The sequence below is a fragment of the Rhinolophus sinicus genome, linkage group LG03 (assembly GCF_036562045.2).
Source record: "Rhinolophus sinicus isolate RSC01 linkage group LG03, ASM3656204v1, whole genome shotgun sequence".
NCBI classification, from domain to species: domain Eukaryota; kingdom Metazoa; phylum Chordata; class Mammalia; order Chiroptera; family Rhinolophidae; genus Rhinolophus; species Rhinolophus sinicus.
This window is the reverse complement of record NC_133753.1, coordinates 109,212,360-109,227,458: the sequence shown is the minus strand read 5'-3', so window position 1 is coordinate 109,227,458 and position 15,099 is coordinate 109,212,360. Positions and strand designations below refer to the sequence as shown.

Genomic DNA, 15,099 nt, shown 5'->3' with positions numbered 1-15,099 from the left:
AGTACTGTGTTTCAAAATCTGGATTTGTTGACTTTATACTCCTTTCTTTAAAACATCTCACTAAATATGAGCCTTCTTGACCAAAAAAAAAAAGCAAACAAATGAACAAAAAACCCTCCTTAGTTTGCTTCATTGGCATAGCTCCTACTTGGGTTATATGAGCAAATAGTTGACTGCTAATGTATACTATTTTCCACTCTTGTCCATTAAGCTAAGCTAACCTACCCCATCTCTATCTAGTTTTCTACTCTGATTCTTTGGTCTGGAACCTTGTTTCATCATTTGTACATGGTTTTGTGTCATTCAAACTTCAGCCTTTTCATTTTGACTTTGACTTGGCTGTGTCCTCCTTGCTTTTAGTGCTCTAGGTTATCTTGGACAGGAAACTTTGTTCCTATTTCAGCCTCATTGAATATGAATTTTGGCCTGACCAGTGCTGGCACTCAGTGAGTACAGGCTGGTAATTAAAACATTTTGTCAAGAACCTAGCACTTTCCCTAACAACAGTGGGTGACTTTATTTCTGTGAATCTCCATACCCTGGACCCTAGAAATAAAATGGACCCTGAAACCAAAGAAATAAAATGAAAAACTCCCTTCTCAGGTAAATTGCCAGGAAATTGCCATCTACCGCAGAAGGCAGAGTTATTCTTTCCCATGGTTTCATATGCTGCCATGTGTAGGATCCACACTGTCTCCCATTATGTCCCTACCCACAGACCCTCAACTAGAGAAAGTAATTGCTGACTTAAGAAAATTTCCAGACATCATTATGCATTTATATGTGGATACCCATGGCTCTTGGTTCATAGATCAACTTGAACAGGTGATTTTTTTCCATATCTTCCTTGTCAGAGACAAGCAGGCTAGCAATCTCCTCCAACGAGACTTTTGCATTTTTGCATTATCTTGTGAGACATAGTGGTTCCGCTTATGAGGATGTGGTAAAACATTTCCGTTGATGGAAGGACTGAAATAGAATGATCTGGCTTTTGTGACCTAATTCTGGTATGCTCTGTGGGGTTCTGCTTGCCTCATTATTATTGACATCTGCAGATGTCTGTTTATCTAGAAATCTCTTCCTAGCTAAGATGAGACCTAGAAAGCATCCAATGGATTTCTAGCAAAGAGGTTAGTAATTATATTTAACAAGATAAATTACAGGACAGTAATTAGAAGAACAATCAATTTGTACATTGAGTGAACAGCGATAAGGAAGTAGAACTAGTAAGTGTACAGTACCCTTTACAAGAAGCAGGAATGAGAAGGGGAGACAGTAAAGAGGATATTGCTAGAATAAGAAAGTAGTACCTAAGAGGATTGTTCTACAACTAGATTGAAGACAACGAGCTGCCGCTGAGCTTCCAGAGAGGCAGCCGGCCGGATGGCTCAGTTGGTTAGAGTGTGACCTCTCAACAACACGGTTGCTGGTTCAATTCCTGCATGGGATGGTGGGCTGCACCCTCTGCAACTAAACATTGACACGGTGACTGGACTTGGAGCTGAGCTGCGCCTTCCACAACTAGATTGAAGGACAACGACTTGGAGCTCATGGACCCTGGAGAAACACACTATTCCCCAATATTCCCCAATAAAAAAATAAAAAATAGATTTAAAAAAGAGGATTATTCTAAATTTGGCCTTGACTGCCATATAAGGTTCATTCAGCATGACAAATGCTGACACTAAGACTTCCTAGCAATGAACCTTCCTATCACCGTGGGACCACACTATCCAACCAAAAGGTTGGTCATCAATGCATCCTTCAGATTGATTTATGACCAAAAGGGGAAACTGAGGATGGAAAGGGAGCCACAGGTTAAACCTGACAAGGTCAGGAGACTGAAAATAACCACATAAGATGGCGTGAACATAAAAAAAAAATTATAACTAAGGTGCGCCATGGCAGGAAGTCAACATCTTTAGCCTGAAGCTTCCTTCCTAAAGTCAATCTTCACCTTAAGTGGGCCTGTCTGTTGTCTTTTTGCACCTAAGATGACATCCTTAGAATGCCAGAATCCCCTTTTCTGGACCAGAGCAGGAAAGTACAGAATCCCTCGTTATTATTTCTGTCCCTTGATTAACATCTCTATGTGAACTATTAACTGTCCTGCACCCACCTATGTAAAAGAAGTACCTGCCCTTCCAATTTACTTTTATCCAATCCTGGAGATTTCCTTGCTTTGCTTTCTCCCACCCCCTTAATCTACCACCAATGGATTTCATGTAACCCTCCTCCTTTGATTCCATGTATAAAATAAGCTGCAAACCACCATTTTGCAGAGCATTTTCTCAATTTGTTAAGATTTTGCTTCCTGGCAATTGTCGTCAGTTTGGCTCAAATAAACTCGTACAAGCTTTAAAAAAAAAAAAAGATTGTTCTAAGCAGGAATGATTTTAGCATGCTTATAATGGCTGAAGGGAAGGATTCAGTAGAGAGGGTAAGTAAACTAGATACAGAAGATGGATCAAGGTTCTAGAAGAAACAGGATTTGAATTGGAGAGATTAGGGTGATTTTGTACATAAGTAAATTTGTTCATGGAAGATTTGAAGGAGTTCATGCATGGTGATTTTTGTTTCCTTGGTAAAAAAAGGAGACAAGGTCCTCCGTTGAATGTAAAGGAATTGGAAGGCCAAGTAGAGAATTTGAGAAGCACTTGCTATAGGTCAAAGGAAGATGACCAAAGAATAGTAAAGGGATTACTGAGCAGCTTTGAGGGCCAAAAGAGATTTTGCCCTATACATATGTGGTTTCTAATTTCCATGGGTATGCCATTTCTCCTGTTATATTCATCATTGGAAGAAGTTTGTAGAGCCTAGGTTGAGGGCTGTTCGACCAGTGGAACTAAAGGAGGAAAACTGTGAGAGTTAAATTCAAGAAGTAAAGTAAGGTCTAAAGAGGACTGAAAACCAAGACAACAAAAGAGTCAAGGAAATGGAGGTCTAGAGGAGGTCAGAAAGCCAGCAGGATGTGACTAAGGGCATGAGTCCACTCATTGGGCAGGAAAGTGTGACACTGAGTTTGAGGTTTTTTATATGGAGCAAAGTTCAGAGTATACCTGTTTAGCCAGGTAAGTAGATTGTTGAAGTACAATGAAGGTAAATGCACAAACAACTATCATTAGAAAATGAAATGGAAAAGAAGAGTCCCATTCAATAGCAGATAAAAAGATAAAACATCTAGAAATAAACTTTTGACAAGAAATGTGCAACACCTGCAGGAGGAAAACTTTAAGACACTTCTGACAGACACAAAAATAGACTTGACTAAATGGACATTCCAAGATGTCAGTTCTCTATTGTGCATGTAGGATTATCCCATAAAAAGTGCCTACAAGATTTTGGGAGGCTCTAGATAAGCTTATTCTAAAGTTCATATGAAAAAAAAACAAAAACAAAGTAATCAGGAAAACTCTAAAAGGAAGAACAATAAGGGGATTATCCCTATAGATAATATACAGTAAAATTTCACGAATTAAAACAAGTCAGAACAGAACAGAAAATCCAGAAATAGACCCAGATTAGTAAACAGGAGTTTAGTATATGATAAAGATATGATATGTTATATGACATATATGACATATATGACATGACGTGATAAATATAATTATTTCAAATTAGGAGGCAAAGGTAGCAATCTTCATAAATGGCGTTCAGACAACTGGTATTAAACATGTAGACCTTTTAATAAATAATGAGTAGCCACCTGGAAAGAGAGAAAATTGGATCCAGAGCTTACTTACCCCTTAAACCAAGATAGACTCCAAAGGTATCAGAGACTTTAAATGTAAAGCATGAAACCATAAGAGACCTGAGAGAAAACACAGGGGAAATCTTTTCTAACCTTAAAATGGAGAAGTCTTTTCTGACTATAATTCAAAATTTAGATGCCATAAAAAAAAAATTCATACATTAAATACGTACAAATCCCATATTCTGCCTGGTGTAGAATAATAAGCAAAATAAAAAGATAAATAGCAATAGGGGAAATACTTGCAACTTATACCAAAAGAGCTAATCTCCCATTAATATATGAAAAGCTCCTCTAAATCAATAAGAGGTCAACAGCCCAATAGAAAAATACACAAATATGAATGGTTCTTAGATAAATGAATTCAGATACCTTACCATATAAAAAATGTTTAGTCTCACTCATGATAAGAGAAACACAAACTGAAACTATACCAGGTTACATTTTCTCACCTATCAGATTAGCGAAAGTCCAAAAGTTTGATAATACACACTGTTGATGAGTCCATAGGGAAGAAAGCACTTTCATACAGTGCTGGTATAAGATGAACCACCAGTCAGCAAAAGGATGTCCTAATCAAGGGGCTCCCTGACCAGATACCGTTTTTGGTATTGTAGACCCTTTGAATGAACAAAATGTAGTCTAGAGTCACGTTTTTTAAATAAAGTTTTATGGAAACAGGCCACACTCTCTTACATATTGTTTATGGCTGCTTTCACACTATAACAGGTATGGCCCACAAAACCTGAAATATGTATTATGACTCTACAGAAAAAGCTTGTCAACCTCTACTAAAGTCATTATTTATGACTAACACTCTCATTAAGAAATGTGTATTTATTATAACCCATAAGATAAGCTGTAAAATTGAGACAGTTTTGCCAAATAACATTTGTCCTTATTGCTATGTCTGATGAACTCTATTTTCTATTCTCTTTTAGTCTATTCTGTTACATTTTTTAATTCATTTATTTCTACTAAATTAATATCATAACCCACTATAAATCATGAAACATTTTTTAAGTTAACAAAACAGAACTAGAAATATCATAACACTTGCAAATAGAAAGGATAAATTTTTAAAAATTTGTTTGCCTCCTTCCCTTTCTCCTTAATTCTTTCATTCTCTTACTCCTTCTTTCCTCTGTCTCACACTTCCTCTGTTTTCTTCCTTCCTACTTCCTGAGTAATTCAGTTCAGAAGGCATTAGGTGGGGCTGAGCAGGTAAGTATCTACTTGATGAGGTGTGCAGTAAGTAGTGCAGAAGGCCCGGCAAGACGTTGTCCAAGTTGCCCAGTGGCATCACAATATGCTGACACTGACCAACAGCCTGTCTAGATGAGGTATCCCTTCTTCGGTACAAAAGAGGTCCTAAGTGCCCTAGAAATCTAATCTTATTAAAGACCCATAACTCCTAGAGTTGATCCAGGGAAGAAAATGGAGTCAGTGGGGACGAATACCAACCATGAGAGACTACGGTACTTTGTGCAAAACCCGTTTTTCTTTATGAAGAACCCTTAGGACCCCTGTACGAATGATAGAATCCTGATGCTATATGAGCTATATAAGCTACAGTGCCTTAGTCTGTAGCTATGACACAGATATTACACTCATTTAACTTATGATTGAGCACAAGGTAGATTGCATGTCATTCTTGCAGTGTATTCAGAAGCTCTTCTGCTTCCATATCTGAAAACACTTTCTTCCCAAGTATCAATTTTGTCTGTAATCTCAGACAATGGGGTGTGTGCGGTGTTGGTGTGAAATCTGATAGGGGTATAGGCACAGGTACAAAGTGGGGCTTGGGGGTTTCAGTGAATGATTGGGTTTCTCAACAGGTAAGGCCCAACCAGGAAGGAAGTAGATAGTGGGTAATGAGTGCACAGCATCTTTACATGTACCCATGTACATGGCATGATTAGGGTACTCACCCTCATCAGTGTCTACCCTCCTCTGAAAGGCACTTGCAGTCATGTCTTACTAACATGGGGACTGAGGTTAGGTGAGAAGCTGGGGCAAAAATGACTAAAGTTCTTCAAAACTGCTTTGAAGACCAAAAAAATCATTGTCTCAATCTGGAGTCTAGATACTGTCCCCTGGCAGCCAACTGGAAGATAGATAGGCAACCCTGTCATTGAAGATCTGACGTGCCTTGAGGGTATCCACAGTGGGGGAGCAGTACCTGTACAGTCTGTGCACAGTCACAGACTGTAGCAAGTAGGTGGCAAGTCTGTCAACCAGCAGCAAGTTTTCCCTTTTCCCTCATTCAGACAAGCCATGAAGAGAAGGAAATCAACAAAAGTGGCCGTAGTCATGTTGATCAGGCTGCCATGTTTACAAGGAAACAAAAGTTCTGGAAGTTAGGCCTTAGGGAATGATTGCCTTGAACTCTGTTCCTAGGCAGTAGGAGCCTAGAGCACCATACTTATCTGTGCTTCCAGGAGCTAGGCCTGCAGCTATGGATTTGGATGCTAAGAGAATGTGGAAGACAGTTTTCAGAGCTCCAGCCAATCATTTCAAACATTTTAGAGTCAAGTCCCTGAGCAGACAAAAGCTTTTGAGCTGAAAATAAAGTGGTCCAGTTGATAATTCAGTTGAAATGATAAGTTGGTTCAAAATAAATCTTCTAAATCTCTTTTTTCCACGTATAATTTTAGACCAAAGTAAGTTCTGTTTATGTATCTTCTTGTACATCTTTGAGCATATTGATCTGTTTTTCGCAATTTTATGACTTACACTTTTTTCTTTTTAAAATTTACATTTATGTTCCGCCAACAAACTATTCTGCTGTGCTGTTTGTGATAACAGTAAGTTCAATGTGACCTAAATGTGGACTGATTAAAAATACTTTGGTACACTACATCCATAAATTAGATAATTTCAAGTGCCTTAAAATTATATGGAAATTATTGAAATGGAAATGTGTTCATAATATGCAGTGAGTAAAAAAAGCAAACTACAAAACATTATTATGGTATAGTTCCATATAATTTCCCCAGAACAGTTCCTGGCATAACTATTAATGGTACTCCTACGGTCAAATGTCCTCTTTAGGACAATAATCAAGTGCACCACTCCTATAGTTTTGATAAACCTTAGAGGCATACCTCAGAGATATTGCTGGTTCAGTTCCAGACCACCACTACAGAGTGAGTCACAATAAATTTTGTATGTCCCAATGCATATAAAAGTTATGTTTACATTATACTGTAGTCTATTAAGTGTGCGATAGCATTATGTCTAAAAAACATAAGTACTAAATTAAAAAATACTTTATTGCTTAAAAATGTTAACCATCATCTGGGAGTCCAGTGAGTCATAATCTTTTTGCTGGTGCAGGGTCTTACCTCCATACTGATGGCTGCTGACTGATCAGGGTGGTGGTTACTGAGGGTTGGGGCAGCTGTGGCAATTTCTTAAAGTAAGAAATGAAGCTTGCTGCATCAATTGACTCTTCCTTTCATGAATGATTTCTCTGTAGCATGCAATGCTCTTTGATAACATTTTACCCACCGTAGAGCTTTTTTCAAAATTTGAGTCAACCCTCTCAAACCCTGTTGCTGCTTTATCAACTAGGTTTATGTAATAGTCAAAATCCTTTGTTGTCATTTCAACAATCTTCACAGCATCTTTACCAGGAGTAGATTCTATCTCAAGAAACTAGTTAATTTGTTATCCATAAGAAGCAACTTCTCATCTGTTAGTTTTATCTCGAGATTGCAGCAGTTCAGTCACATCTTCAGGTTCCACTTCTAATTCTAGTTCTCTTGCTATTTTCACCACATCTGTAGTTACTCCCTCCCCCCAATGAAGTCCTGAACCCCTCAAAGTCATCCATGAGGGTTGGAATCAACTTCGTCCAAACTCCTGTTAATGTTGATATGCTGACTTCTTCCCATGAGTCACAAGTGTTTGTAATAGCATCTAGAATTGTGAATCGTTTTCAGAAGGCTTTCAAATTACTTTACACAGATCCATCAGAGGAATCACCATCTGTGGCAGCAATAGCCCTATGAGGTGTACTTCTTAAATAAGACTTGAAATTTGAAATTAGTCCTTGGTCCATGGGCTGCAGAATGGATGTTGTGTTAGCAGGCATGAAAACATTAATCTTGCTGTACATCTCCATCAGAGTTTTTGGGTGACTAGGTGCATTGTCAATGAGCAGTAATATTTTGAAAAGAATCTTTTTCTGAGCAGTAGGTCTCAATAGTGGGCTTAAAATATTCAGTAAACCATGTTGTAAACAGATGTGCTGCAATCCAGACTTCATTTTTCCATTTATATAGCATAGGCAGAGTAGATTTCACATAATTCTTAAGGGCCCTAGGATTTTTGAAATGGTAAGTGAGCACTGGCTTCAACTTAAAGTCACTAGTTGCATAAGCCCATAAAAAGAGGGCCTGTCCTTTGAAGCTTTGAAGCTGGGTATTAACTTCTCTCTAGCTATGAAAGCCCTAAATGGCATCTTCTTCCAATATAAGGCTGTTTCATCTACACTGCAAATCTGTTGTTTACTCTAGCCACCTTCATGCACTGTCTTAACTAGACCTTGTGGATAACTTGCTGCAGCTCTTCCATCAGCACTTGCTGCTTCACCTTGCACTTGTATGTTATGGGGATGGCTTCTTTCCTTAAGCCTCATGAACCAACCTCTGCTAGCTTCAAACTTTTCTTCTGCAGCTTCCTCACTTCTCACGGCCTTCATAGAATCAAAGAGAGTTAGGGCCTTGCTCTGGATTAGTCTTCCACTTAAGAGAATGTTGTGGCTGGTTTGATCTTCTATCCAGACTACTAAAATTTCTTATTATTCATGTGTTCACTGGAGTAGCATTTTTCATTCCTTCAAGAACTTTTCCTTTGCATTCACAACTTAGCTAACTGTTTGGCACAAGAGGCCTAGCTTTCAGCCTATCTCAGCTTTCAACATACCTTCTTCACTAAGCTTAATAATTTCTAGCTTGTGATTCAAAGATGGAGATGTACAACTCTTCCTTTCACCTGAACACTTAAATTGTTAATTGGCTTAATTTCAATATTGTTTCTCAGGGAATAGGACGCCCCAAGGAGAAGGAGAGAGATAAAGGGAGGGCCAGTCAGAGCAGTCAGAACACACACATTTAACAGATTAATTTCACTCTTACGTGAGTGCAGTTCATGGCACCCCAAAAGAATTACAATCTTAACATCAAAGATCACTGATTACAGATCACCATAACAAACATAATGGAAAAGTTTGAAATATTGTGAGAATTACTAAAATATGACACAAATGCAAAGTGAGTAAATAGTGTCAATAGACATGGCTGATGTAAAGTTGCCACAAACCTTCAGTTTGTAAAAGCACAATAAAGTGGAACAAAGTGCAATAAAATGGAGCACAATAAAATGAGGTATGCTAGTACATTCCCTGTGGCTAGAAGACCAAGACTAGTGTGTGAATCTAAAAAGCTAAAGCAGCCCAAGGCCCAAGAACAGCTGACTAATGAAATAACTTTGGTCATGAGCTAGGAGAAGCGGTTGAGTTAAGAGCAGTGTACAAGTTTTTTTGGGAGAAGGTATCATGAGTGTTTTCATGAGTCAGCCAGCATGATCTTGGATCTTGTTCAGTAGGATTTATGTCCTGGGCTGGTCCTAAGGGACTACCCAAAATAGAGATGCTTTATCTAGATTGTGGAAATTACAAGAGAGAAGGGTCCAGCAAATGCCTGCCAAGAGTCATAAAAGTTCCCCAAAGTGAGTCTATTTAACCCTTTGCTAAGCTGAGAATATGAAACCACCAGCCATACAAAAATTGCCCTATCTCTTATTTTTTCCCCCTCCATACAGCTCCTCCCCTTTAACCCTTGTTAGAATGGAACTAAACAACAGTAGTGAGTGATGGAAGAGGTGAGCAGGGAAATAGTTAAGTGGAAAGAGAAGAGAATAGAGTTGGAGAAAAGACTAGAATGGAGAGAGTAGAGTCAGGGGAGGGGTCTACAAGAAGAAAGTAGAGTGAGGGAAGACGCAGGCAGGGACAGAGAAGAAGGTATATGACTCTGTAACGGACCCAGGGGAGGGGAGTTTTAGGGTTTTGACTATTACATAGTATGACTTAACATTTTAATTACTGAATAGAGACTTTATGACTTAATGTAACAGTAGGAGTATCTGTTATATAAGAATTAGAGGAAAAGTCATGTGACTTGCCCAAATCTTCATCTAGAAGCAGAGGAAGAATGCCCCATTAAATAAAGTTTAAAGTAGTAGGAGACTGAAATGAAATTTTGTTTTTATAACAGTCCATGAGTCATGCTTGTTCTAAATATGGTTTACATTTATATTTGTGTGAGCATAGGAAAAGCCTGGCAAGATAGGTCCCAAACTATTAACAATGATTACTTTTAAGGGGTAGAATTCTTATTTTTTTCCACATTATTTGAATGTGTTACTATAAACAGGTGTTATTTTTATTATTTTAAACAAAAGATTAAAAATAGGAAGAAATACTTTTTAAATAAACAAGTAGCTGTCATTACTATAGAATAGTCTACAGATGAGACCTGTCTTCGATAAATACCGGCTTTCCTCTAGTATCTCCCACCTCTGAACACAGATCATTCTCTGATATTTTTTATTCTCCTGTCCATTTCCTTTTTTTTTTCCTTTTTAACCATGGATACTCCTGGATTATCTCTTTATGATTACCACAAGTTTTAAAATTTCCCCTAGTCTACTGCTTCTTGTCATCTTTTTTATAGTCTTTCCACTTGTTACATGGCCACATTATTTTAAAACTCTTCAATGCCTTGCTCCCATTACTGTCAATTTCATTTGGTAATTTATTATGCAACAATGTCTTTTTCAAAACATAGAGGATACTGCAAAGTATTTGTGTGTTGTGAATTACTTTTAGATGGGGAAAATAGACCTGAAATAAAAAAATCAACTCCAAAACAGAATATTTCTGATGACAATCAAACCCATGACATGATAATGGAGAGACTAACAGGAGACAGTTTCTGGTACTCCATCCTAGGAGGACTCTGGGATTTTGATTACCAGTTAGAGTTTAACCAAGAAAACCAGCAGAGACATTTAGAACAAGTATCTTTCACCCAAAAGAAGATCACACAGGAGAGAAGCCTTGAATGTAATAGATTTGGGGAAAACTATAAAATGAACTCAAACATTATTATGAATGAGAGAATTTCTTCAATTAAAATACCCCTTAATTCAGACACATGTGGAAATAGCATCAAACATAATTCAGGATTGATTGACTATCAGGGAAACTATATAAGAGAAAATACTTATGAATATAATGAGTGTGGAAAAATCTTCAGTCAACATATTCTTCTTACTAATCATGTTCATATGGAAGAGAAACCCAGTGAATGTAGGACAACCTTCAGCCACAACTCATCTTTTACTCAACCTCAAATAGTCCTTACAGGAGAGAAGCCCTATAAGTGTGATGAATGTGGGAAAAGATTCAGCCAGAGGATACATCTTATTCAACATCAGAGAATTCATACAGGAGAAAAACCTTTTATATGCAATGAATGTGGGAAAGCCTTTCGCCAACATTCATCCTTTACTCAACATCTAAGAATTCATACTGGAGAAAAGCCCTATAAATGTAATCAATGTGGTAAAGCTTTTAGCCGTATCACATCCCTTACTGAACATCATAGACTTCATACTGGAGAGAAACCTTATGAATGCAGTTTTTGTGGGAAAGCCTTTAGCCAGAGGACACATCTTAATCAGCATGAGAGGACTCATACAGGAGAGAAACCCTATAAATGTAACGAATGTGAGAAAGCCTTCAGCCAGAGTGCACACCTTAATCAACATAGGAAGATCCATACTCGGGAGAAATTATGTGAATACAATAAATGTGAGAACGCCTTAAGTCACAGTCCTTCACTTAGTAGCACCTAACTCATGGGGTGGGGAATCATGTGAATATATAAAGGTAGGAAATTTTTTGTCAGACCTTTTCATCCAATTCAATATCAAATTATTCATAGTGGAGAGAAAGCATCTAAATAAACATTTAATGCATAGAAAACAAATTTAGACCTTGAACTCGTAGCTTATTATCTTCCCAGGAGAGGTTATAAATAGTGAAAATAATTCATGTCATGTTTCAAATCTGATGTAAAATGTTTTTTAATGACCAGAAATTCTGTAGGCAATAACTTGTAATTATTCACCTGTAAGTTTTATGGTATAAAAATGTTTAATTACATAAACATTGATTAATCAAGACAATGATGTAGTGTAGACAGTCACATAAACTTGAAATGAACAGAAAAGAAACATTTCTCAAACTTTAGTCATTTGTATGTTTCATTTGCAGATTTTACCATATTCAGTGTTTACTTAATATTTTTCTTTAAAGGAACTTAATTTTTAGCCTTATCCTAGGAAATATTATTTATGGAAATTGACTGTTATATGTTAATTATGTTTGTTCTAATTTCCATCAAAATAAATATATACCTGAAATTTAAAATATCCATTGATGTATCACCTAAATCTCTGTGCCATTATTTGAGAAACAATGTGATAGGATATGTCAACATTCTTCTGGGGTTTTTTCGTTGTTCTTTGTTTTTTCCAATCCTTCAATTATTCTCCTCAAATGAGTCCTAGGATCTCTTTAAGAAAAGTCTTGGAGGAGACTGAGGATCATGTTGATGAACTTTGAAAAGTGATTCATAGAAGTGTACTTTTCTATCGTATTGTTCTTATTTTAAATCTCCCTATAGTAAACATAGACTCTTGAATTAAAAATGTTGTTTCTGCTATATTTGAATAGAGAGGTTTGAATAGAGAGAAGGTTTTTTGTTTTGTTTTGTTTTAATTAAAGTTTATTGCTGAACACACAATTTTTTTTTTCTATTTTTTTTTTTTTTTTTAGTAATGACCAGATGCTAAGAATCTCTATGCCTCCTAGCACCACTGGGGAAGACAAGAAGTAGGGGTCCATGGTGTGGTATGGTGCCATGTTGAGGCTAAGAATCAGGGAACAGCCTTAATGTCTTTATATATAAACAACTAAGGAAGTATTACCAATTAGCTTATAATTCATTTTATTTATTGAGAGATATTTATGTAACACCTTTTTCTCAAAAGAATTTAGGTGATTCAATTTGATTTTTCTAATTACTGCCTTTTTTTTTTTACAAAAAATTACATTTTGATGTTACAAAGCATTATAAATATAAACCGCCATAACCCGTAAGTAGCTGTAACTATGAGGCTGCTTCAGTTTCTTGCCTTTTCATTTTTCTCTTGGTCTTCTCAGGCATGGCTAAAGAAGCTATAAGACTAAGGTAGGGTTGCAGTCCCCTTGTTTTCTCATCTTTTTTTCTAACATCTCTCCCAGCTCAAGATTTCCCAAATGTTTTTCCTTATGAAGGACTAGATTTTATAGCCCTTGAGCCAAAACTGAAATGATTTCAAGACTTTTAAAAATTAAAACACAAATCACCAAGAAATAATAAAGTAAACTCAGTTTATCACAGAAGTTAAACTTTTCAAAGGACATTTATATTCCATACATCAGTGGATATGAAATGTTTAATAAAATCCTGAGTTACTCTAGTCAGGGAGGATTTCTAACAGTATCTTTTGCTCAAATGTTTGTGTAGTGGAGGTCCATTTTCAGGGCAGATCAGTTCTGGAAGTATCTCTTCACCAAAAGGAACTATGTTTAACATTCATTTACCATAAGGAGACAGAGAATGTAGGGTACTCAGATTTCAGGAAGAGAGTGAGCCAAGGTGAAGTCTGACAGCAAAGGTATGTATTAAAGAAGTAATGATTAGTTTCAACTGGTAAAGGCTTTGATCAAAGTTTAGTTTTACAACCAGACAAAAGAGCTTAATGCAAACAGTGTATCTCAGGACAGGTTGAAAACAAGAACAATATGGAATTTTCAGAAGAGGATCAACAGAATTTGGACAACCCAGAAAAGAAGTGTCTGGACTAAACCAAACCACAGTTGGCCAAGGATTTTCACCAATTCTTCGTGAATTAGAACCCTATTATATATGATTATATAATATCGTATATCATAAATGATTATGCTTATGTTAATTGTACAGTAAACTATGTCATTCTGGTGTGAATTCATTCTCATGTCTTTTGTTCTCTTCAAAATATTCCAAGTTAAGGAGTGAACCCTAAATATATATTAATTACATCAAAATACTGGTGCTTGGAGTAGGGGAGACAGAGGAGTAGTACTCATTCAAAACCTGTTTGTTATGACATTTCTGTCTAGGAGGGCAAGACATGACCCTTTCACATATATTAGTTCATTTGGTCCATCCAACCAGGTGTTATTGCCCTTATTTTATGAAAAGAGATACTTAAGAGATACATAATAAATGATTTATTATTCAGTGTTTCTCAGAATGAAATGTCACTCAAATATGGATTATCTTATTCCTAACCCAGTAGATGTGAAGAGTGCCTAGAACAGTGTTTTATAACAGTCTGAAAATATTTGATAAATATATTAAAATTAATAAAATGAAGGATTGCTGTTCAACACCAAAATCTGTGTGACTGTTTCTAAGAACCTCAGAATATTAAAGGAGCATCATGTTGATAGAGTCTTATGTACAAAAGGCTTCGATGCTTGGACAAAAATACTCATTTGTATTTTGATTAGTGTTCAATTTATTAATTTAAGAAACCAACTGACATTCTTTTTTCTTTTTAATTACAGTTTATTGGAGTGACAATGGTTAGTAAAGTTACATAGGTTTAAGTGTACAATTCTGTAATACCTCATCTACCATATTTCCCTGAAAATACGACCAGGTCTTATATTAATTTTTGCTCCAAAAGATGCATTAGGGCTTATTTTTAGGGGATGTCTTATTTTTTCATGTACAACAACAATCTACATTTATTCATTTATTCATGTACATACATTTATTCAAATACAGTCATGCCGTCATCTTCTGGAACATCGTCATAACTCTCCAAACCCCAAATTCTGGCTTGAATTTCTTGTGATTCCATTTCCTGTAGCGATTGGCCCCAATCGCTCATATCCAACAATAGAGCTCTCCCTAAATGAGCACTTCTTGTCCATGTAGCCCGCTCGTAGTGCATTGGCAACACAGCTGTCAGTAAATTCTTCATCCAAGTCACAACCTCTTGCAGGCTAGCCTTCACAAAGTTTCCATGCTGATTTCTCTCCATTCTATTTTCAATGTAGTTATTGATTTCCATGCACAAACAGTCCTTGAATGGCTTGTTTATTGCAATATCAAGAGTCTGGAGATAGGAAATCATTCCTGCGGGAATCATTATTTGATCTATTCTTCTCTCTGCAAGGA

At 36.7% G+C, this 15,099-nt stretch overlaps 1 protein-coding gene across 7 annotated transcripts in view; it reads left to right on the top strand.

Moving 5' to 3' along the window:
• ZNF713 (zinc finger protein 713) overlaps window positions 1-13,875 on the top strand; it is a 52,314-nt gene extending 38,439 nt beyond the window's left edge. For 6 of the 7 annotated variants that reach the window (XM_074328521.1, XM_074328520.1, XM_074328518.1 and 3 more), the window contains one exon: window positions 10,647-13,875. In XM_074328521.1, the coding sequence (XP_074184622.1) occupies window positions 10,647-11,677 (1,031 nt within the window). In that variant the 3' untranslated portion in view covers window positions 11,678-13,875. Of the gene's footprint in view, window positions 1-1,334 lie in introns of all 7 variants that reach the window. The other variant, XM_074328523.1, reaches the window with a different exon arrangement.
• Window positions 13,876-15,099: the final 1,224 nt, after the last annotated feature.